Source organism: Bombus terrestris, chromosome 9, assembly GCF_910591885.1.
Source record: "Bombus terrestris chromosome 9, iyBomTerr1.2, whole genome shotgun sequence".
NCBI lineage: Eukaryota > Metazoa > Arthropoda > Insecta > Hymenoptera > Apidae > Bombus > Bombus terrestris.
In genome coordinates, this window is record NC_063277.1 from 7,372,518 (window position 1) to 7,398,930 (window position 26,413).

Below are 26,413 nucleotides of genomic sequence, written 5' to 3' on the forward strand. Positions count from 1 at the left end.
TTCTTTCACATTAGTGAGTTCCTTCGGAGAGTGAAAAAGATTAGTGACATCGATACTTGGCGCATGCGTTAGAAAGGAAGACTTTCGCAGGCGCCACCTTGTGAGACAGTCCTATCGCAGAAGTTATTTCGAGTAGTTCTTCGGTGGTTGTGTTAGTCCGGTTTTCCCGTGATTTTTTCCGATCTCAAAGGATCCCGGTTACTGCTACTCCGTTAAAAAGAGTGAGTATCGGCCTCCAAGTACGCGGACTTTTATTCTCACGTTGCATTCGTTAGTTAGTACGTTGATCTGACTGTAAAATATACTGCAACCAGACGTGACAGGTTCTAGCAAAATGGCCGTGCACGATTTACAACAAACGGTTGTTCCGCGTTCGCCCGATGATCTTCTAGCAGCGCTTTCTGACCGACGTGACATTGCCTGACAGTGTACACTCGATCAAATACCAGTTAAGATACCGGTTGATGATTTTCGGCCAGTCATCCAACCATGTTCCACACATATTCAACATACATGTTGCACGTCACTTCGAATTGATTTTTTCGCGAATGACCGTTTGCGTCGTGCGGTGGTACAACCGCTTTGCCGCAACTCGCGAGCCAGTCTACTGAAACGTTTGTACCGAATTTCAGTTTTTTTTCCAGTCTCGAGCATTATCTTATCTGTCAGCTACCAAACAATGAGAAATGATCAGATTACATCTTTTGACAGACGTTGTTTGTGCGAGTTGCTGTCGACTCAGCGATCAGCTGTCGAGTCTGTCAGCGAACTGAATTCCTTCTGATCTTATATCTTCGGAATATTATAACATGGATTATTTGATTAGTCCTCGTCGCGGGCTTATATCCCTTAAGGTTATGCGAATTTTTTCATGAAAATTAGCATTGTTGTCAAACGAGTCTTGAATTTGTCCTATTCGTACGCGCGTAAACGAGTCACGGTAATGTTTGAAGCAGTGAACGATTTCGATCAACTCGTTGTGCCAACATGTAAGGAGATTAGAGTCGAGAGAAGCGAAGCCACAGGTAGATTCACGGTGCACGGGGTCGAGAAGGCCAAGAGTCGCTCACCCGTAGTGATGATCCCGGAAATAGTCGTTGCAAAAATTCATTGGTCATTAATATCACATACAAATGCGCCTTAGCAAAATCGCGAATTAGAAAGCAACTCGATGGTTTAATCATTACCGTCTGAAATAATATCTGTGTTTTACTTCATGTTTTTCTGTGAAAATTTTCTACGAGTTTGAGTTTCTTCCTTTTATTAAACATGGTTTTCTGCTCAGAGATATAATTTCATCGAGTACATCTACATCTAACATCTACATCTAACCTAATTCGTAATAAAACACTTTCGAAAAGTGGGGTTGTATCTAGTCGAAGTGGCGTCAATACAAGACGTATCAATACCATTGTTGATATTATTAAAAGAGATTTCGTTGATTGATTGAACAATTCTATTATAGTGTATATTAACGTGATTGGCCATAGCGAATTAAAGCAGGCCGTGATGAATATTTGAATGCACCGTAAGGTGAAATACACGGCAACGAGGGTGGGCGGACAGCCGGTTTATCGATTACGGCGCATCGCGCCGATAAGCATCGTCATAAAGCGTCGCGACGACGCAGCGAGCTTTCTCGATTGTCAAGGTCTTTCCTTTTAAAGTATTTGTTCCCACGACACGTTTCTTTGCGTACGAAAGACAATCAGGAAGATTGTTTGAAGAGAGTGTTTTTTGATCGTTGGGTCAGACTCGAACATTACCGGGGAAAGATGGCCGCTCTCGATTCGTTCATTCTAATTGGCTGATTTCGTTTCGTATTCGCCAATTACAGTAGACTTTTGTGACCGCCGTTCAATCATCGTCGTCCAATTGCGTTCCTGTTTATTTGGTCGTGACCCGCGTGTTTTGCCAAATGTTATGTCATTCCACGGATCGCATCGCGAGGGTGGGTTTGGCAGGGGCTAAGGAATATAATCAATATTCTGGTCCTTGCTGTTTCTAGTTGAATAAAGTGTTGCAATACCATCGAAAACTTTCGTTATAAATAAAATTTCATAATTTCAGTCTTTTATATAGATGATTAGGTTTTATTTAAGGTATTAATTAAGAAAATTTAGTGATGTAAAGTGGACAATATACGGATATGTTGATATTTACAAACGTTGTTTACAAATACTACGTTTAAGTATTAACTATGCGATCAGTATAGTTATACAGAAATACCGTACGTATTTAATTCTTTTTCTCTTCTTCTTTGATTTTGTGTAGTGTTCATATAAAATAATTTGATATAAAAATTTATCATATTGCTAAGGTTATTAGTTGGGTTAGGATACAACTTCTCAAGGAAAATAAATACTTTTATTCTTTGGATGATGTCTGATTTATAACATAAAATAAAGATTTTGAAATGGAAATTTTTTCAAAAACTAAAATTACAATTGTGTGCAAAAATCTTCTACATTGTTCTTAAGTTTAATGTTTCTGACAGTGAAGATCAAAAAAATGAACGAAGTTTCTTGTCGAATCACCTCCTGTTTTACCATCGATGGAAAGTAAAATAAATTATGAGAGTTAGGAGCATGTTATTGTTCCGATTAAGGATTTCAGGACAAACCGCTCTCACACATTCGTCTGAATTTCCTTTCATGCTCGTGTATTTCCTTTCTTTTTCTATTTTTCTTATTAAATAAGAAAATAACTGTTACGCTGGAAGTATTTTAAACGGTAAAGCCTAGTTAAACAGTAACTTTTGTAGGAGTACAAAAAATTATGTTATCTTATCGTTTTCTCTCTGAGAAATTGAAATCATATTTGCTCTTCTTTCATTTTTTGTTATTTAATTTATGAAATTGTTAGTAATATTCGTCTTTTCTGGTAACAGCTGTTAATTATCGTTTTGAAATGTTATCTCTTTTTCCACAAAATCTAATGAAAAACAAAGTATTATTTAATTTTAATCGATCGATTGACCAAGAGGAGGAGATATTGAATTATGATGTTGAAGTATCATTTGCGATTGAGGAATGACAGCACGTGGCAAGATTGTTATGCATGTGAGATCTTCTTTAGACGCAATAACTGTAGCTGTTGAACAAAATGGATATGTCTATTTATTTAGAACTGCACATTTTACTTGTCAATTTCGCTAGTTAATTATACTCATAACAAAGAACGAACTAAGAGTCTCTATAATCACAAGTTTGAATCCTTATGTTGTCAACATTGATTATTTACCAATCAAAACAATCTATATAAAAGGAGATCCGGATAAAATTAAGAAAAAGGAAACAGAATTTTATAAGGAAAAATAATCTTATAAATTAAGTGGTCTAAAACAAATATAAAAAGGACATTTTATTACTTTCTCCCGGAATGTAATTCCATTTTAGTCTCTAGCATTCAACGAAAGAATTACTATAATTCTTCTATAAAAATTAGATACTGTATATCTCAGTCCAATAGACAATTGTTTAATAATAATCTTTGATTTTAGAATATAATGATCGTAATCAAAATTTATAATTTTTAACATAATCTATTTCCTTAGACATGTGTTAAAAATTAAACTGTCTATTTCCTATTGTAGGCGATGTCGATGGCTGGGTATTAAAGCAACCAGGAGCTGACTGGAGAAAAATCTAGTCGCGCTCATTTGAATCACTGTTGAGTATCAGCCAGTAAACACACGCAAGGATCATGAAAATGGTGCTGTCTCAACGTCAGAGGGAGGAGTTGTAAGTTCCATATTTTCTCATTTATCAAAACCACTAGAAAATCTGATTACATTACGTTACTCTGACTACGTTATTCTGATAACGTTATTCTGATTATATAGAATCAAATAGATCAAATAGAAGAATATCATTTATCTCTACTCGTCTGGGAAGGAGACAGTTCATATAACCGTTCATATAATAGGAATTCATCGACTCTCCACGCTTCCTACGACTTTTTGTTCAAATAGGTAGAACTTTATACTCAGATGCGTAGATTTAATCGACAGGTATTCAATTGACCGAGTATTTACTAATTAAAATTTCGTTTCAATAAACGAAATTCAAATGAATTGATTTCTGGCTGTTATTATTTAAAAATTCTTTAAATTAACGAATGTAATTACAAATATTGTATAAAAAGCAATATCGTTTTTTTTGAAACGAAGTCATCTTCTTTAGAAAATATTTTTTAAATAATTATTAAACATCATTTACATCTTATAAACATCATATATATCATTTGTATATCTACTTATATTTACAATTTTTTACTTTGTAAATTGAAACTTCAAAATTTCTTACATAATAGCTTTTATGTTTTTATTCTTTTCTTTTCTTGATAGCATGATATTAAAATATAATTGAAAATATGCATGGGAAGAAATTTGTTGAACAATCAATCCTTATAAGATCTTAAATTGTTATTATAACTCTGACTGTTCTTGCAATTGAAACGGGATCGAAATTGAACAGTAAAGATGTATTGTTATTGCAAAACATCTACAGGAAAGGAGCACGTTGCGTGAAATTTTTATCGCGCGATTATAGCCGGAGCATGTTTTGTAACACGCAATGCATACTAATTAGTAATGAAGGAGCACTAGCGATGGGTTAGAATATTCTGATAATGAGAGGGACGAGAACGTTTGTTCGATTTTGGGTAACCCTTATCCTTAGAACTAGTTTAGCAAATCGGTTGGAAACCACGATAAACCAATTTATGAAAGACTAAACAGTAGTTGTAGGATTGGAAAGTGTTGAAAAATTCTTGTTTGGATTCAAACACTTTTCCAAATATATGAGGAATTTGATAAAAGCGAATCTAAATGTTTTAATTGTGTATAGTGTTAAATGTTTAAATCTGTATTTTAATAATTTTGCATGAATAGAAGTAGATTTAAGAATGTATGTGTTAGTAGTTGATGATTAATAATTTCGAGATGTACATCAATTATTTAAAAATATTTAAATTAAACTTCACAAAATATTTCATTCTGTGTAATATATTCACAACAATTAATACAAAGCTTTAGATAGGTAGATACTTTAAAACATTTGTTTAGACATTGCTTTCATCTTAATAAATCTATAACTTTTCACTTCTTTACCTTTTTTATGAAAGGAACATTATACATATACATTTATTTATTATACATACACATATACATTTTATTTTAACGAATATATGGATAACAATAAGTCGATCAAGATAAAATGGGCAAAAAATAATATGTTACGAACAGTTGTTTGCAAATGAAAGTACATACTATTTACTGAAAGAAACTAAGGTTCGGTAAAGTATACATGTTACGTGTTTCTAGTAAGAATTGTTGTAAGATTTATATGGTAGTAATAACACAGGCAACGCACCAACATGTCAATTGTTACGCACATGTAAGGCGTGCATAATGAGTAGAATCACCGCGAGAACAGGAAAAGATGAAAGGGATTGCAACGTAACGAAATTTTATCCAGTAAGGTCGCATTAATCTCAGTTGAATACGCGAGAACAAAAGACCCTATTGCGTACTAGCCACTTTCCTTTTCTTTCTTTTTTATGGTGATATAGTTTAGGGATTAGATTCAAAACATTACGAATATCGAAATCTGAGATCACTCTGTAAGTATTGCGAAACGTATAACATTTAAGATATCACTGATAAGTATAATTAAAAATGAGACGAATAAAATACAAGTAAATGTTATGTGACGTAGAAAAATAGCAATGGCAGGCGACGGTATTGACTTTATCTTCGTTAAGAATAATCAATTATTAAGATGATAGGATATTTGGGAGGAAATTAGATTATATTATACGATGCGATGTTTTCAGAGAGAGAGAAATGTAGTCTATTAAAAGTATCTTGATAAATTTGTTCCATGAATTCTGATGGAACCATGATGGTTTTTAGGTAATGGATTTTTTAAGAGTGAGATGATGTATTGCTCTTAATATTTTAGTACGATTTTGATGAGAAAGATGGCGATAACAGAGTGATGATGATAACTTAAAAATGTTTTCGTATTTCTTTTCGAGTGCTTGTAAAATATTAAAAATCATACATATTTACCACAGTCTTGTTTCTCTTAATATCATGAATTCTTCGAGAAGAATTTTGAAAAATCTAGTGGCTCCACCTTAATTTTATAGAAGTTTAATTAGCTAATGAGCTTTTGTTTGAACAGCGATTGTAAATACCAGAAAAGTGAATGTCCTTAAGTAGTTAACAGCAATAGCTTAAAGCTTCTCTCATTTTGAAAAACAGACGTGTTTCGTAAAAATATACAGTGGAACGTATGACGAATTAATTCTAGTGAAGTTGTTAGAAAGACTGAGATAATACGGAACTTTTATGAAATTATATAATTTTCATATAAACGTTGGATTAAACTGCATTTGCATATACCTTTCTGGCTGTAGCATCACATGCTAATCATTGGAATTAAGCATAATTAGTTTTATTCTTATCTTGAAATGTCTTGATCCAACGGTTAGAAATTTATATCGAGAAAGCTAAATATACAGATTAAATAAGTGAAACCCAAGTAAATATGTAAAATGATAAATTGTTTTAGAATTTGAAAACCTAGAAAAAGACAACTTAAGTATTATCTCTATCCGTAACTGAAAAAAGTAGTTTATTTAAAAGATATTTACTTTTCACTTTGTTTTCAAAATTCTTAATCGACGAATTTTGAGTTAATTATTGAACTTGTAATAGATATACACGTGAGAAATTATATCGAGCATATAACGATAAAAATAATAATAATGCTAATAGAGTAACGCGAATAATAATTACTGATGGATGAATAAGTAAATTAAAATGTTTATTGTACCTGTGTATTTTCTGTATTTCGATGTACATACGGAAATCAAATATGATGACTGTGTGATGATTTATTCCGTATAATAGGTGTTCATTCGATTCCCGCGAAATGATCTGTAAACATAAATCTGACTCAGGTTCGTTGGGTACATGAATTAACCAGCGTCATCAATCATGAATCACTATACCTCGTATTTCGAAATGGGATAGCAAATGGAATAGAAAGAAACGAGCTCACGATAAAAGAGAAACCCAGCGAAACTACCGTTTTAAACAAATATTTCTGAAGAAATATATTTATCTTTCTTGAAAATGCAAGCTTGCTAAAGATCAAACGAACATAACACACTTCCACGTTGTGTTTCAACGAGAAAACGTTTTTACGCCCTGTGGAAGTATTGTGAAATAATTTTGTAAATGGAGGCAAGTTACTTCAATGAAAAATATCGAGGAGCTTTCTGAGAAGAATTTTTTCTGAGAAGTTAATCTTAAAATAAATTGATTCAATAAAGGAATTGATTAATGTTTAGCCAATTTCAGCGCGTAAAATAAGAGTAAACGTTGCATATATATCATGAAGTTAATATTACTTTCAATCGGAATGTTTTACCTGTCATAATGACGTCATACGTAGTCGATAGGATAGCCATAGTGTATAAAAGTGTCATTCATGAACGCGTGATGAGGCGTGTAATATCTTCAAAGTAATGAGCCCGTTTCGAAATTTTTATACCTAGATCCATCTTTTTTTTCAATGATAAAAAAATTAGGGAGAGAATCAAATTAAAGGAACATTGGCAAAAAATTAAGATATCTATATCTGTTTCAAAATTAATGACACTCGTGACAAATTTCTTTGGTTCGAAGATTTTTCTCACCAAATAATGATTAATTTTACACTGCGCGCATCAAATTCTTTTTGTGTTTCTCATTTAGTTATCATTACATATTTCGTATATATTGTTCGAAATATTAAGTGTCGTATATCATTACTCGATTCGCTGGAACCTTCAGTCTTCCGAAGCCTTACAATTTCAAATACTTCCTCTGAAGTTATTCATCTTCCTCCTTTTTCAGTATGTCATTTTATTCATATACATCTTTCAAAAACCTATACAAATCTCGTTAAAAATGTACAAACTCACGTGTATATATTTTACGACATTCCTTCAACTATCGCCACTTTTTATTCCATTTGCTTATTTTCTTGATGAATGAAAGAGCTAAACTATCGTCGAACTGAAAGTGATTTTCATCGTGTCTGCACGAAACCTTATAACTATCCTCGAGCGATCAATTAATCGGGTTCGTTTGAAACGAAGGGACTGAAATTAGCATGGCAAAAATCAATAAGTCAGCATGACGAAAAACTGTGCGTTTCTATAATTTTCTCCTTGAAGGGGGACTGACGGTCGCGGTCGGTTGTCGCGTCGGGAGCCAAGGGTTGTCGGTGTTCGCGATACAACCCCCCGCCCATCCTTCGCGATGTTATTAATGGGAAAACGGGACAACATCGATCGCGGTGTCGATCGATGCCGACTAATTCCGGTGACGTCAAATCGGTTGTGGATCGGCGCGTGTCGTGTGCGGCAGCTGGCGCAGGAGAGGGCGTCTCTTGAGCACGCGCGAATAGCGGGATCGATAACGCGTCGAACCGGTGGACGACGGCTGCCAGCCTGACCCGGGAGAGAAAGAAACGAACGAGCGGGGAAATGCAGAACGACGCAGCCTGATATCCGTTAATAAAGAATGGATTGATACAGTTTGAATTGATACGATCATATCAGTTTGTTTAAGAAATTTTTGAAACAGGCGCTTATGGATAGGTCGCGGATGCTTATGCGAACTTACATTTTTATCCTGGTTAATGAAACGGATCTATACAAAAATTTATTTGGTGCACTTAAATACCAATATATTTATATATATATTTTATGTCTTTTTTCTATAAAGTTTTCTATAAATAGATGAGATTTAGTTGGCGAGGAAATGATAAAGTAAAATAGTCGGAAGTGCAAAAGGATGCGGTTGATATTCACGGGCAAAAAACGAATTGGTTATGCATAGATACAGTTGGTCTAGGAAATTTTCTAAATACTTATTAATTGCTTTTTTCCCGCGAAACTGCTAATAAGGTGATCAGAAATGCAAAAGGACGCGGCTGATATTCGCGGACAAAAAAAACGAATTGGTTACGCATAGATGGCTAGGAAACTTTTCAAATAGCTATTTTCTCTTTTTGGGCAACTGTTAATAAAGTGGTTAGAAATGAAAACTGACGCGGCTGATATTCGCCGGCAAAAAACGAATCGGTTATGCATAAATACAATTTGTCTAGGAAATTTCTGAAACCTTTTTTTTCTTTGTATTTCACGAGGGAATGTTACATAGTAAAGTGATCTGTAAGATTGATACGCGTGGTTTTAGCTGAACTGAAATGTTTGAAGCAGGGCGATTCATCAACTGATAGTTATTAGTAAATTGACAAGTTATATTAGCGTCAAAAAAGGAAACAAGAATAATAGTGTTGATTTGGCCTAATATGTTACAACTAGAGAGAGTGAAGTGGGATAGGTTCGTAAGGAATTAAGCGAATTTACTCTCTTGCTATTATTTTTAAAGAAAGCAACTTCCTACTGTCGCTTGTGTGTTATTAATTGCGTCTCTCAGGAGGCACGCTGATCGATACCATAAATTGAAATAGCAGAGGAGAAGGATGAAACTACAAGAATTTTCAATTCTTCGTATCATCCTCTTGTAATAAATAACCTTACGGAAGTAAGATCGTCTATTTTTATGGAGAAATTCAATGCTAATCATATAGGGGGATAAAAATGAAAGTGTAATTGATCAGTTTGATTGCTGAGAAGCTCGATTATCAACTAGATTCTCTCCTATTCATTTGATTGACCGCCTACAGGTATACATTTTTCTGTTCTCGGAGGTGAAAATACTTCTGATCGTGAGAGGATTTAGATAGCGGTGACTAAGCATCTAAACACCATTCCACAAGAAAATTTTCCTATTCTCTTTCGCACATTTCTGGAACAATACAGGACGCGTGTAAAACGAAAAAGGGATTACATTGTAGTTTAACGAATACATTTTTCTCCATACCTATTTAAAGCTTTATTTTTTTATTGAATTATTCGTTCGTACAAATTGTATATGTCATTATATTATTTGGAACTATTATGTAAATAATTTGGATTTCGCAAGACTATGGAAGAAGTGAATCACGAACGAAAATCATGGTTTTACAATTAACAGGCTGAAAATATGGTTGTGGGGATTAAGTAGGTCAGAATGTAGAATCGAAGCATGATATAATATGCAGGGAATGTGTTGCATGCAATGAATGTTATAATTTCGATTGCGAAATAAATTTTTCTCAGTCTTACATCATCAGTGAACGATAGCTTTAGAACAATGACGTATTTTTTAAAAAATTGTTAATTTCGAGAAGCCTGCAAAAATGATAAAACAATAACATTTATTGGGGAGTATTATGAATATTGAATAAAATTACTATTTAAAATAAAATTTAAAAGAGCGCCGTTGTAATTCAAAATTGTCGTGAAGCATAACCCAAGAGTTATATTAATCGCGAAAGAAAAAGATGTTTTCGTTGCCAAATAGTTGAGTAATAATTTTCTACGTCAAATCTTCTATTTCCTGAAAAATGTTCTTTTTTTAGTTGCGTCACTCCTCTAGCAAAGCATACGGTAGAAATTGAACGTTTAATACCGTATAATACGAATAGGAACGCATTTGAATTTGCTTCGATATTTATCATCAATTCTATTAGTTGTTGTGAATATTTATACGTACATTAGCCTAACTTGAAAATTCACATAATTTATTTACATGAATATTCAAGTTACTGATCTCGTCATACTTAAAATTTGCCAGTAAATAAATTATATTATTAAATTTCACAAGTTAGAAACGCCATTTGCGACAACGTAGTTATTTGATAATGAGATATACCTATTGATAGTTGATTATAGCTTTTCAACGCACAGACTCGTAATGGACAGGTGCGTTGCGAAAGAACTTTCTTAACGGCATATATGGAGGTACTAAAAAACTTTATTGAAAGCCAAAACGATATTTACAGCAGGTATTGCGAAAGAGATATAGAAGAACAATGCATCGAATGAGTGGTACGCACTGTGGGAAAGTTATGTTAAAATAATATCGACGCTTTGAAGAACGATGGTCTAAAAATAAAAATGATAGAATGTTTGAGGTAGTATGCTGATTGTGAGTGCGAAATTCTCAAGTATCTTCCTCGTTAACATATGAATTGAGACTCTTTCAGCTGCTACTCTATTAGGAATCCATTGACAAATGAACAGTGACGAGTACTATTTATAAAAATTATGTAACTAGACAAATTTCCTGTAACAGATGGTAAATATGAATATCGCTTGTCTTAATTAAATTATCTGTAATAAATATATACTTTTATCATAAACACTTTTAATTTTATGCAAATGAACTATTTTAAATTCTAACAAGATGACGCGAAACCGAAATGATTTCATTTGATTTATTTTTATCTAGCTTAGATATACATATTATTTATATATACGTTTAGTATGTTAGACAAAGGAGGTCATTCTATTAATTGTAGTCTTTAGTTTTGCTCTAAAGGAATAATTAAAAAGTTTAAGGTATTTAAAAGTATTTAGTATTACTGAAAAATGTTGATAATAGTAGGAAGTATATGTTGTAATAAACTAACGAATACAATGAACGTTAGCATACTAATTTTATGAATTTATGCGAAAACATGATTATAGGTTTCTCTGATACTGTGAACTTGAACCTGGAATACTTCACTCAATGAATCTATTACCTTAGTTAGATCGAGCTGTGGATACTTTGAGCGAATTAATTTTCTTTCAGTATCAGCAAACATATTCGCGTCAGTTGATTAGGTTTACACAACGTACTAATTTCGCTGCGTATATAAAATTCTGCAAAATATTGTGATTGCAAAGGAATCCTTTTCCTGTTTTCGTTTATTTCAAAATTCTTTCGTTAGTGTTATGTTAAATTATCTTAAAATATTTAAATTAATATGCAAAATGATTGTTGCGTAGAATGAAATTCTTAAGTTCTTAATCACTTTAATCACTCAGATAGTTAGATAGTGTTAAGAAAACTGACACTGAGTCGTTAAGACATTCAAAATACCTAAAAATGACATGAATTTTGTTAATAAAAGATTACGAAGTCAGGAAAATATCCAGGGTACGATCCAAAAGAAATGAAAAAATTGTATGTAAATATACATGAGCCAAGTTGAATTCATGCTGCAGAAAAATTTCTTAACTGGATAATAGCTCCAATTATGGAACGATAAAAGTCCTGGTTAATAGACAAAACGAAGAAGAAATAATCAAACTGTTCTTTAATTTACATAAATTCTACTACCGGATAACATTATAATTTTACAAATTATAACAGGAACGTTTTCGGAGTAGATCACCGGAAGTTTGAATGACTAAACAGATGCGTCATTATATTAAAGTGCAATAGGATCTTTGGAAAGAATATATAAGACCTGAGGGTGGTAAAGGGTTTCATTGAACATCGCAGGTGGCCACTTAGAGTATATCTACCTCTTACCAGGCTTCGGTGTTTACGATTCGGTGCTCTTTAGAGTCAAGTGAAACTTACGCCTCGTTGTTAAAACGTTCATTGATCCAGTCATGATCGATAACTGAACTTGCTCTTTTTTTTTCTTATTTTGTTTGTATTTTGTTCGTAAAAATCGTCTGACCAGGAAAACATTGAAATCTGGGAAACAAGGAAATTGCTACCTAGGAATATTTGACGAGCCACCGTTGGCTAGCTTTCGTCGCAGGAAACGATCGATTTCAACTTGGAATACTTGATGAAGCAGTTCTTTTTTGTTCGAGTTCAAACCGATCATTAATGCAGAAGTTATGAAACAACGAAATTAGTGAGCTAATCATGATTGACGCAAACCAATTATTATCACTAGACTGTGGACTTTCATCTAAACTTATATTTTTATGAATGCAATCAAGTAGACAAATGGAACCTAAGCAATTTGTTTTAACCACTGAATAGATATTATAAGAAGTAGTATACTTCTATATTTTCTATACTTTTGCATATTATATGTATTCTGTGCATCTTTGCACCTTTAATTTTCACATAGGTGTGTAAAAATGCACAGTCTAATGATAATTGGAACGTTAGCAAGATCAGCAAAATTAATAATTTTTTAATATTTAGTGCATTAAATGTAGGTTCTATCAAAAATTATACAATAATTGTAATTTATTATAAAAATAATATTTAATATATCATATTCGAATAATTAAAAAATTACTATAAAAATTGCTCTAAAAATGTACAATTTTTCTGTGAATTTCAGTATTTGGTGGCTCTTTCATTAATAATTTTAAGTTAAAAAAAATAATAATTATTATTGTTTTCTTTGGAATCTACCCATTTAGTTGTTAAAATAAGAAACGATAGAAACTAATGTTTTGTAGGCTAGTGAAATTTACAACTGAATTGGCAAGTGAAATGGAATTTTTAATTTATTTCTTTGAGTTACGGGTAATTACGATATCGCAATTATGCACACGGTTGAACACGGTGTTAAAGGGAAATGAGATTCGCTGGATTCCTTAATGAGACAACAGAGGGTAAAAGAACGTGGAAAAAGGTTTTTAACTGCGCTTTAAGTCGTATAGAACACTCGAGTTGAGTGTATACACGAAAGTTGGGGAAGATCGGCTTGGCTGCAATGAGACCTAGCAATCGATAAAGCTCCTCCCCTTCGCGTTGGTCAACGTTTCTCCCATTCTGTTTCGTTAACCATGTAAGAAAGTGGAAAATAATAGGGGAGAAGGGTGAAAGTGGTGTACAACACGATCGATACGAACCACCGTGTAAAAGGGTTTCAAAAGCATTCATTTTTGAAGAGATGTAACAGAGAATTGCAGTCTCGAGAGACGACTTTTTTAACGACGCGTTCCGCGTTCAGCAAAAAGAATCTGTTTCGTGCTGCACGTTATTACAGTAATAAAAGACAATGATTTTTTTGGTACGAATTCATGTAACATTTTTTATTTTCTTTTAATTGAAATCTTTCTCTGACTTTAATAATAACATTTAGTAACATTTCTTTTACTTTAGAATATTTATAAATATTATTAATAAATAAACTGTTTTTGTATTAACGCATAATTTTCTTTTTTAATCGAAAGCTTACTTTTTTATATAGATTTTTATTTGTTATTATAATTTAAAAGTTACATGATTTGTAATAATTAAAATTAAAATGGGCAATATTAATAATATTCACTCCCTGGTATTCAGCAGTTATTATTACACGATCTCGGAATTATGTCGATTTTACACATAAATGAAACATTGTTTATAGTCTTAGTAAAATTAAAAAAAGAATAAAATCGTGAGACCAGGTTTAAACTTACATTGATAGCCTATGAATGTTTTATGATCGAAACTGCATTAACTTACTTTTTTTATCCTATTAGGTAACATTTTTTTCGAACATCTCTACGTTCATACTATTGTTACAAAATCTACATTATTTATTGTATATTCGGCATCTTAAACCTCACCACAAAATTGCTATAAGTAGTAGGATGGTCGTGACACGAAACAGTGAGTGATTTACAGCAGAAAAGGGTTTTATTCCACTTGATGTGAATTGTTCAATTGAAGAGTTGAGATGATAGTAGACTATGTTACGGCCAGAACTGAAGACTTCCAATGGAAATAAAATACTTTTTTATGTCTATTATCTCATTTACATTATTTGTCACTTGCATGTTATTGATTTTTAGTATTTAACATATTTAGTATTTATAAATCCAGAGAAAGAATAAGTGGTAAAGAATATATTTAGTTAAATTTATTCATTTATTGTTTACACTTAACTGTATCTTGTGGCAGCGAAAGACGAGTTATTCAAAATAAAGTTTTTTAAAATGGATGTACGAATTAAAATATATCATTGTAATATTTATAAATATTTTTACCATGCAGAATTTACACCTCCTTTCATTAAAAATATTTTTTTTACTATCTCTTTTATCGCTTACGTCTTTTATCATTTCAACTTCACAATTATTCTAAGTAACTTCTTAAGAATCTTTGTTTCAACATCTCGCACGCTCTTGTCTAATGCATTATTTATGGAATAGTTACTTCCGCGACTTCTCTTTGGTATCTTATTCAAAGAAAGAGGATTGTTTACGAAAGTAACAGGCTCGTTCAACTAGAAAACTTTCGTTGATCGATGCAAGAATCACTTTCTAAAAGCTACCTTGTTATTCCGGCTTATATGGAACTATAATTAAAGAGTTGAAATTTACACGTAAATTATAAGTAGCAAGCCGTGCCGATAGATTTTATTGTAGAGAAATTAATCTGCGTTATCTCGCATACTTTTATTTATGTGTGCCCTGTTAAATGTTAATAGCCAATTAATGATACAAACGTGTTGATTATCTGGTAGAACGTATTCCGTGACTACGTTTACTTTATGCATAAGATTGAAGAAGGCTCCGAGTGTGAATAGAAAATGATTTACAAAGAGCATTAGAAACAAAGATAATATTCCATTTTTACTGTAATGGGGTGCCTGGTTAATGTAATTATTGGAGAAAATATTAAGTAAACATGTACATATATCAGTTTTCATGTAATTTGCAATTATTAGATATTATACCATTCAAATTGGTGGAAAAGACGATATTCTTTTTATTTTATTTTAAAGCAAAATTCGTTTGTATTGTTGGTTTGCTAGAAGAGTGACATAACTAAATTTAGAAAATAGAAAGTGATTAATTACTGAATTATTTAGTTATGGATATTTCTTTTCTCTTACAATTTGGCTAATACCTTTTGGATTTTAATCTCATGATAGCTGATTTTTAATTTCGTAACAATAACCACCAGAAAAATTATTTACATCTTTTGTATCACGCTAATGCAGAAGAATCGTAGATTTTATTCAGTCTAATGTGTAAAACCCAGATAAAGATGAACTTTGTATCGTTATTAAAGGTACGCGGACTTCACAGTGTATAATTACATTACTTACGTAATTAGAAATGCTAACAAAGTACTAAATAGTAGATAATATATCATTATTATTCTACCCTACATTTATTCTACTACATTTGGTAATTTGGCAATGAAATATCATTAATTGTACATAATATCAAAATATTTCCAAACTGTTTAAAATTTAATATAAAGATACTCCATAATTATTGATGAAATATATGTACAGTGAAAGAGAATTCCTGTCTAAATAAATTCATTAAATTAACCACGCTATCTGTATGAAATGAATTGATTTGAAAAGGGTAAAAACAAATTCAGGCGAAGAATCTAAGCAGTAGAACCGCGTACAGATGCAGTTCTTGTGGCGCGTTCCTGCGATGGGAAACCTTATATCTCGAGTACGCGATACCCGTTGACGGGTGTGTTAAGGTAAATGGAAAAAGAAGAGCAAAAGAGAGTGGAAAGGGATCGTCTTCGCATAAAAGAAGATCACATCGGCTGAGTAACCTCCGATCCTTGAAATTCACGCGAGCATAAAACAACCAGAATCGTTTTGTCTGACCTGTTTCGTGCATAGCAATCTTTGACCCACTAAATCGATCAAAAATCGATAAACATTCTTTCCTCTTCCATATGGCGCATACTGACCCAAGATCGAAAAACCGAGAGGTTCAGGTCGTTAAATAGTTACAAATTTTTATACATAAGAATGAATCCTGATACGTTTATAATAGACTAAAAGTTAGGAAATCAATTTCTTTACCAGAAACTTTTATAAGTAATTATAGAACTAAAAAATAATATAGACGAATGAACTATAGTTGGGTTAATTTTGCTTTTTGCAAATATATAACGTAACTGATTTTTGCGAGAAATAACACGACAGATTAAGAAATAAGAAATCTCTAAATAAAAAAATTATGTCCAAAAGAATGGGAATCCGGTTGACGAATGAATAATAAGCAAAGCAGTAATTCACTAGTAATATTTATTTCGAAAATATTGGAAAAAGAATTAAATTACGAAGCGTTCTTAATAATTTCAAACCTGCAATTGCTACTTGAGTTACTTAAGGTAAATTCATTGGAAAATAGCTTTAAGGAATCTATAAATAAATAAATTATTTTTGGGTCGTTTAATTCATCTTTTTTAAACCACTGGATTAAATTTCGTTTATGTGGACCATCGTGTGCCGCCTCGAGTGACGGTTCGACGAATGCGTTTTCGCTCACCTGCGTAACTTTCTCTGCTCGAGATTAATCGACGGCCGGGTCCTAAAACAGTTGAATAATTAGTGAAATGGCCATGTCCCGATAACTGGAACGAAGAGCAAAGTGGTTCGCGGCGATAGTAATTTATTACGTCTCGTCTCTCGTTTCGATCAAGTGAAAGGTCTCGGTGAATCGTTGAAAGAGAATCGATCGCGCTTTCCGGCTATTTGCTTTGTTTGCCGGCATTTGAACGGTGCGGAACAAAACTCATGGTGATAATTCGCCACGTACTATCACGTGAAGCAGGTGAACAGAGACGAACGACCGACTTCAGGCCTTTCACCCCGGCATAATTCTGCCCGACTTTCAATCTCTTTCCCACGTACTCAACCTGTGCCCTCTATTGTATCGGCCTACGTTGCGAACTGTTGTTAGTGAAATGTCATTATTGAAAACCATAGCTCGACCACTGACCGTGATACGGTGGTTAGCGCATTTGAGGCGTTAAAATACTTCGAAGATATTAATCTAAGCTATATGGAAATGTTGCACGTAGGAATGGAGTCTGGCTGATATTGTGTATAGGTAATAAGGCTCCTAGAATAGCTACAGCACGGTGTGAATACTGTGAGAGCATTTGTATAATAGGATTCTTTTAGAAAATGTTTTCGATACAACTCGATCTAAAAGTAATTTTCTTTTTAATTAAATACGATAAGTTAAAATTAAATTAATAAAGTTAATCTTTCAATTTGTCAGTAATATCAGATCAAATTGAATAGGAATATTTCCTACATTGGAAAAAGAAAATTTGTCACTGCAAAATTGTTGGCTATTGTTAGGATTTTTCTATTTAAAACTAATTTCCTCTAAAATTATAGATGAATTTAATAGGGATGACAATGTTCTAAAACTGATTTCACGAGGAAGTATCGAGCGATGAAGATTTTTCTGTTATCAAACGACAGTGAAATATTTTTGTGAACTGTTTTTTAATTTTCAATGTCTTTATCGTATATTATCATCTCATTTTTATGAGTATATCTTCATTTATGTTTGTTTACTTTTAATAGCACGAATATGAATCTTTTCTAATATCTTTCAAAATGGAATGTCTATAGTATCTGTCACTTTTTGCATTTATGAAACGTGTTTGCTCTCGCATAACACGATTTCCTACAACATGTCTTCGATAAACCATGAAACACGTCTTCGTGTTATAACAGGATTACCTGTACTAGTATAGGTCCAAAGAAGAATAAATTATATACATATACACTACTGCTCAAAAGTTTGGAACTACTTAGTAAGACGAGAATATGAATTTTTTAATGAAAAGAAAAGTACAAATAAGACTGACGATACACCAATATTTTAAACTATTGTATACAGTTGTTACTTCATATTTATTTAAAATGATTTATTGCATTATGTCATAGTGGTTCGATTCTTGACAAGATACTGTCGATTCAAAAATTCGAAAAACATTATAGCGAAATTAATTTACTAATAATTATAAAAGATGTAAGTTAATTTACTATCTAACTACTTGCTATTAATTAGTAAAACGACGATATAATAAAATAACAAAAAGGTTTAGTTTAATATTAAGAATAGCGACCTGTATCTGTGAAGCACTGTGTATTGCGAAGGAGGAGCGACGCGTGTAAGTTCGCAGCGTTATTTCACACGTTGAAGCGACGAAGAAAGTTTGTTTCATGAAATGAGGCTAACGGGGAATGTTCAAGTACCTCTGCTACTTCCGTTAATGCAAAGATCTCATCTTCCTTCATCACGACGGGGATTTCAAAGGCGATAACGTTTCATTTGTAAACAAAAACGTGTAATTCAGACACTATACGGATTAACAGATTATTAAATACACATAGAAATCGGTGGTTCAACTTTGATGACTTATATTAGTGACTGAAAGTAGGAAACCTCTTGACATTATTGGTTTACGTAGCAAACAAACACGATAAGATTAAACGTGCAAAGATTAGACTGTGCTCGTTTAATGATTCTAATATCTATTTTATAATATTATGTTTGGGCCAACAGCACTGCTATTTATTAATACAAATTTTTTGATACATAAAAAGAAATCCTTTAAATACTGGAGCGACACATATATTTTTAACGTATTGTTAGTATGTATCATATATTTCGAAATTAATAATATCATAAATAAAAAAATGTCTTTCTTAATGTTTATGTAGCAAGAAGTAAGAACCGTAAATTACACGAAAAGGATATGCAATTAATTTGCAATTTTTTAAATGAATAAATTAAAATAACGATGTTTTGGAATCTTGAGTACTTTGAATTCTCTTATGAAAAGATATATGTGATACTGCCAACAATGTTTATTTAAATCATACATTATTTAATTTTTTGAGTATTGCTTCTTTACGTCAGATACACAGAGTTTAAATATAACTATGTACTAACGTATAAGCAACATGATAGTACGAAACAAATTGCCTTGCATCGATAATTGCTATACAGGAAAAAGTTGTCACACATGCGGTGCTTAATGAATTATGCTTCCTACTTAAAACTGGTTTTGATTACAAGGTTACACACAATATCGGAGGCGGTTGTTGTTAGCTATCTCCGCAATATGTCATACTAAAATTAATCTATTATTTCAGAAATAAGGCGATTGCGGACTATCTAAGCACCAATGGCTATCAAGATGCGCTGGAAGCGTTTAAAAAAGAAGCTGACATGCCTGGGGAAGTAGAAAGAAAATATGGAGGTCTTCTCGAAAAGAAATGGACTTCCGTCATACGTTTGCAGAAGAAGGTAAAAAGATCTTAGTATCTTTTTGCAGTTCTAAAACTGCTAGTTAATAAGTTTTCAAAAGTAGTAAGTAGATTAATAAGTAGATGTAAGAAAGTACATCTAAGAGAAATTACTTGTACAGAGAACAAAGTTTGTAGAGAAGATGTAAATATTTTTTAGCAAATTCTGAATATGTATGAAAGATATTGCTGTATTGGAAGCATTAGTCTTAATATGTATGGAAATATTATTTTCTAAATTTTGTATTCACATTAGAATTTTAACATGGATTCTTAATGTCAAGTTATTCCTTGGACTAATTTTTGTTAAAATAACTCCTATAAGCTAAAGAGATTATAAGAGCGTTCACTTTTGTTGAAAGGTACAAATTGCAGTATTGCTACAATTTGCTGTATTGCTATAGGTGTTGTTGATCTCATGAACTCATTAATTAGTCTTTGTCTATTATTCGTTATCAAGCATTAATTTCAAAGTATTGATTTACTACCTTTGAAATTAATTGCTTTTGTTATAAGTAATTGTAATAAATAGGATAAAAGGCGATGCCATAAAACGAATATGAGTAAATAGTTAATGAAATATTGTTTCAATGTTCTAGGTAATGGAACTAGAATCCAAACTCTCTGAAGCAGAGAAGGAGTTCATCGAAGGAGCACCGACACGTAGCAAACGATCACCATCCGAGTGGATACCAAGGCCACCCGAAAAGTACAGTCTTACTGGACACAGAGCTCCCATAAACAGAGTCATTTTCCATCCGGTTTTTAGTCTTATAGTATCTGCCAGCGAAGATGCCACCATTAAGGTAGGATCACTTACTTTTCAAAGTAGACAGGAATCGTTGAAACTAAATGGCAGATATTTTGAAACGAGTATGTTTTTAATCTAAGAAACGATATTCATGGTAAACGACTTCGGTATACTCGTTTCAAGCCAAGCCAATTGCTTTCAACTTTTTTCCAGCTGTGTTTCCTCTCTGTAAGTTATCCTCCTTTAGTTTTTATTAAAACTGGTTTTCTCATTTGTGTTAATTTTACTTAGGTGTGGGACTTCGAAAGCGGCGAATTTGAAAGAACATTGAAAGGACACACTGACAGCGTACAGGACGTTTCTTTTGATGTCTCTGGGAAACTGTTAGTCTCATGCAGTGCAGACATGTCTATTAAGTTGTGGGACTTTCACCAGTCATTCGCCTGTGTGAAAACCATGCACGGACATGATCACAGTGTCAGCTCTGTCGCATTTGTGCCACAAGGGGATTTCGTAGTGAGCGCCTCTAGGGATAAGACCATCAAAATATGGGAAGTCGCGACAGGGTATTGTGTTAAAACGTTGTCGGGACACAGAGAGTGGGTACGAATGGCCAGAGTCAGCCCCTGCGGGGAACTAATTGCTAGTTGCTCGAATGACCAAACGGTACGGGTTTGGCATGTTGCAACAAAAGAAACGAAGGTACTTTCATACGATTAAATCGTAAACTTATTTTAGAATCTAAGGTTCATTTCTTACGATATAATTTTACTGTGATTTGTAATTCAAAATTGTGCATTTGGTGTAGGGTCTCTTTTCACCTTAAAACAGAGAATTTTTTAAAATATATTTTCTTATGTACTAATTTGTTGATCGTCGGATAGTATTTTGTATTAGAATCTTTATTACCACAAGTGTGCGATAATAAAGCATTATATAACGCAATTAAGTTGATTTTGAGACACTTGGCTACGTAGCGTAATTGTTCTGCCAGGTAAAAAGTAATCAATTAGTAAAAATAGATTAAAAACGAATGTTAAAAACGAGGTATTTTAAATTGAAATTTGATAATAGTAATCCTACGAAGCATTTAAGTGATTTGGATAAGGTTACTATATTATTTTACTGAGTTGTTGTGCAGTAAGCCAGATGTATGTGGTTACATTTTTAGTAGCGTTTTATTAGCAATTATTACTCGTAAAGCTAAATAATTGTATTTACAAAATATCTACAATTTATAGTAATAATAAATTCTAAAGAATTTTAAGCTTCACCAGTGCTTCCATTATTCAATATATCTTTTTAACGAAGATTTCTTGATTTAGGTGGAACTCAGAGACCACGAACACGTAGTGGAATGTATTGCATGGGCACCAGACAGTGCAAGGGCATCGATCAATGCTGCGGCAGGAGCAGACAACAAGGGTGCCCACGAAGGACCTTTCCTCGCATCTGGTTCGCGAGACAAGGTAATTCGTATATGGGACGTCGGTGCCGGTGTTTGTCTCTTTACCCTCATGGGACACGACAACTGGGTTCGCGGCATCGTCTTCCATCCCGGTGGCAAGTTTATCGTCAGTGCCTCTGACGATAAGACCCTGCGAGTCTGGGACACGCGCAACAAACGGGTAATGAAAACCCTCGAAGCGCACGTCCACTTTTGCACTTCCGTTGGTGAGTATACAATTCGCAAGCAGCCTTCATAGCTTAACAAAACGCATTTACTTGGAAATTTAAGAAGCTACGAAGGTTTACTTAATCATCCAAGAGGTATAGCGGAGTTGCCGATTAAAAAGATTAAGTGATCGTATAACATATTGAATCATTTTTGTTATCTTACGTATGATTAAGTGTTTTGATTACGTAAGTTAAGATATTGTTATTGCATCTCAAGTTTCTTTTTGATCAATCTTTTTAATATATTCTGTATTTTATGTTTGATTATGAAATAGTTCATAAAATTTATGTATATATAATAATAATTTATGTATATAAATAGATGTGTACCTTAAATGGTTAATTGAAGCGTAAATTTAGATTACTTTCTCGAAATGCTTACGGTTATCGAAGATTTTTCTAAATAGCATTATATCCTAATTAATATCAAAATAAATTGAATTGCATATCACAATATGGCCTTGATATAATGTGAGTTTATAGATTATTCGATATATACACCACCGCTGTGCTATTTTTACGATACATTGATCGGAACAATTTATACATCAATTCTACAACAATTTATACAACTACTAGTTGAATGATAAATCTTATGAATTTTTATGTTACCGTTGCTAAAACTTCGAATGTTTTTACTTCTTTAATTCTGAAACATGATTAATATATTGTCTTATCTATAGTGGTAAAAATAAAACGAATCGATAATTACGTGAATCTAAAAGCGATAAGCTTGCAAAAGTTATTATTTATTTCTCGAAACTGTTGAAACAATGGCCTACATATCTTTTAGTATAGTTTAAAATTTTAATAATATTTATTTATTTAAATGCTCTGTTTTTGTAACTTATTCTATATGTGGTGAATTTATTTTGAAATTTCTGTTAATTAGAAAAAAGAATTAAGTTCACAAACTTCGAAGAACTGTTATAGTAATGACAGTCTAATTAAAGGAAAAAACAATTTTTATTTCATATCTTTGACAAAATATCTTATCTCTGAGTAATCATAGTTATGTAGTCTGTTACTCAAATATAAATAGCTCAACTCTGCCATGATATATTGTATGAAAGACACTATATGATAAAATACACTATATGATAAAATACACTATCTATATATATATAATATAATAATAAATATTCAAAAGAATAAATATTTAAACTCTTTAAACTGAAAAAAATATTTTTTCAGTAATCTGCATTTATTGATTATTGTATAAACTCCTCCTAAATTGCAGATTTTCACAAAAGCCATCCTTACGTGGTCACCGGTAGTGTCGATCAAACGGTGAAGATTTGGGAGTGCCGCTAGTCACCAAAACATCAGGGTCTCGTTAAACCTTCGTCGAGGAAGAAAGATTTTGGAGAGAAGGCGAACGATGCGCGTCGAATTCGATGAAAAGGGCCGAGAGAGTAAGCTGCTACAAAAAAAAAGTTATCGTACATACTACTATTATTAATATTAATATTATTATACACACATAAACACGTACGATTAAGAGCTCTTTAATTTATAATAAAGTATAATTAGTAATTATTAATATTACATATACGTTTTACGGTAACGAACTGCACGATTCGAGGAGAGTCGGTCGAAATTAACTTTCTTTCATGAGGAGGACATTGCCATAATTTCGTCGACGATGAAAAAGAATAAATAAGAGAAGAAGAAATTCAAGTGTTTCGAATTGACTGACAAAAAATGTACCGACATAACAATGTTGCTTCATCGAAACGATTGGTTGATTGTTTCACAGAAACATTATCCCACTACGAAGCATGTTATAATTGTACATCTGGCTCGTTCGAACGTGTCGTCCTCCTCGATCCATCGACAATGACGAGAATTTCGGCTTGTGTTGCGTCTCTGGAATATAAGAAAAGAACATAGTCGCTCGTTTGCTATGCTGACTTCTCCTCGAGCGTTCTTGACGATGTGACATCGGAAAATGACATCGATACGTATAACAAACAGAGATTCGCGCGCGCGTGCGTATACACGTATTAAAAGAAAAAGGTATAAAGAAAGGTATGCGAGGCGTCATCATTTGTCGTGTACTGTGAGCGTCGATAAAATTGAATCCAGCCTCCGACCGAGTACGTGGCATGTACCTTCGTACAAAAAAGTAAAAAGATACACGATGTAATAATAACAAAATGCGAATGGACGTGCCAAACGGGTGGACAGATTTCAAGTGACGTTGAGAATCGAGTAGCGCCCATTTGGAACGTTTTATTCATACTCCATATTCCGTATGTGTGTACTATTCATACAAGTGGACTATTTCAAATTGTTCCCCTGACAAAAAAGAGTTAAACGAACGAACGAACATCTAATATGATTGGCCGAAGGCGTACCGAATGCGGAAGGAATAATATAGTGTATCGATAAACGAGACGTAGGTTTTCGGCAATGCATGACGTCCAAGCAACGTGCATTATTAACGATAATACTAGAAGCAAGGGACGGCCGAATGGAGCGTGCGATTCGTGAAGAAAATACGAGGAAAATATGTACAAGCATGTATTCGTATGGAAGTACTTGAGCCGCATAATTCGTTGCGTGGGTCCCGAGATACGAGGGGTATTAGTTGTATATTTAGCTCTAAACTACTATTAGCGGTAGTGCAGACGTAACGTAGACAAGAAACATGAGAAAAAAGAAAAGAGAAAAATAGAATCAGGCCACGAGTGTACGATCGATCGGTACAAACACAACACATACCATATATAATATTTACGCAGGTATTCATCGAGACCTCGTATAACAATGCTTAATTGATTAAGGCCGATTTTTCAGACGATATATTCTATTCTCCGCTATTACATTTTTCCTACCATTTTTCCTCCCTCGTCTAAGTAAAAACCCTGTATTCCCCTGTCCATTTGTCCCCCCCCCCCCAAAAAAAACCTCTCCAAGAGATATATACATATATATATATATATATATATATATATGGTACTAAATTATTTTGATGAACAATAAAAACAAAAGTTCTCATTCAATTGTTTAAGATGGTTCTGCTGTATTACCTGTGTGTTTCGTCGTCGTTCGTGCATCGTTGTTTGCCATTTTTCGATCCATTGATAATAAAAAAACCTTGTAGTAATCACAAATACTGGAAATTCTGTTCTTTTGGGAACAACAGTCCCTATTTGTCTACTATAAAACGGATCGGTGAAATTATGGAAATTCTTCCGTAAGGACAAGACCAATTGTAATAATTTTATTCGAATCAAACAGCCTCGTTCGTCTGTCGATTTGAAACTTCGTTTACTTTTTCTTTCCCCTGACAGAATTTAATGTAGCACTCTTGTACAAAACGATTCTTTGGAATCGGAGCGTGGCGGGATCGCACGTCTACACGTATGGTGTTCTGAAAAGGCTCGCGTGTAAAACCAGAACAGACACTTCTTTCTTTCTTGTCAACCGACCGACCTCGTGTACCTCGATTTCGTTCGCGAGGCATGTACGATACTCGCAGGTTCCGTAGAGGCGAGCAATGCGTACGATTTAAGTCACGACTCCGCAAGTACATGCATGTCAGTATTTTACATTTATAATATAGAAAGAGAGAAAAAAAAAGCTAACACGTACACAAACACCTATACACACTCATGTATATTTATAATATACGATATATATTATACATATATATATATATACACACACACACACACACGCGCGACACACACATGCACACACACACACACACACACACACAAATATAATACACAAAGAACACAGTGTGTATATATACACACACAAGTATATTATTGTAATTGAGCAGTAAAAACGAAAATACGCGTATCGAACAAGCTAACCTTAACCCAAACACAATTCGATGTTCGGTATTTATACGTAGGATGACGTAATAAAAGTAATGTCGTAGTTGCTTTTCGTAAATTTCGCCGCACTTGCTTTAGTAATTTTTCTCGCTTTTTCTACCCGCCCTTCGAAACAACTAAAGAAAAGACGATGCTGACACGTTTAGTAGAGTAAACAATAAAGTGTTATCATCATTTGTGATATATACGTA

General features: G+C 33.1%; 1 protein-coding gene across 2 annotated transcripts; it reads left to right on the top strand.

Moving 5' to 3' along the window:
- The first annotated feature begins 83 nt into the window (after positions 1-83).
- Positions 84-26,413, top strand: LOC100648285 (lissencephaly-1 homolog). Of its 2 annotated transcripts, none has more exons than XM_003397597.4 (7): positions 84-221; positions 3,596-3,743; positions 19,791-19,944; positions 20,543-20,749; positions 20,986-21,396; positions 22,020-22,368; positions 23,612-26,413. In XM_003397597.4, the coding sequence occupies exons 2-7, from the start codon at positions 3,706-3,708 to the stop codon at positions 23,683-23,685; spliced, it is 1,233 nt and encodes a 410-aa protein (XP_003397645.1). In that variant the 5' UTR covers positions 84-221; positions 3,596-3,705; the 3' UTR covers positions 23,686-26,413. The 2 variants fall into 2 exon arrangements, with proteins under 2 accessions (XP_003397645.1, XP_020720302.1); XM_020864643.2 differs by lacking the exon at positions 84-221 and adding an exon at positions 2,016-2,230.

Excerpts from the sequence above, each read along its gene's own strand:
- LOC100648285 (XM_003397597.4), top strand. The coding sequence starts at position 3,706 with ATGAAAATGGTGCTGTCTCAACGTCAGAGGGAGGAGTT. Across the intron at positions 20,750-20,985 it reads GCGAAGATGCCACCATTAAG|GTGTGGGACTTCGAAAGCGG; the intron begins GTAGGATCACTT and ends AATTTTACTTAG. Across the intron at positions 22,369-23,611 it reads CCACTTTTGCACTTCCGTTG|ATTTTCACAAAAGCCATCCT; the intron begins GTGAGTATACAA and ends CCTAAATTGCAG.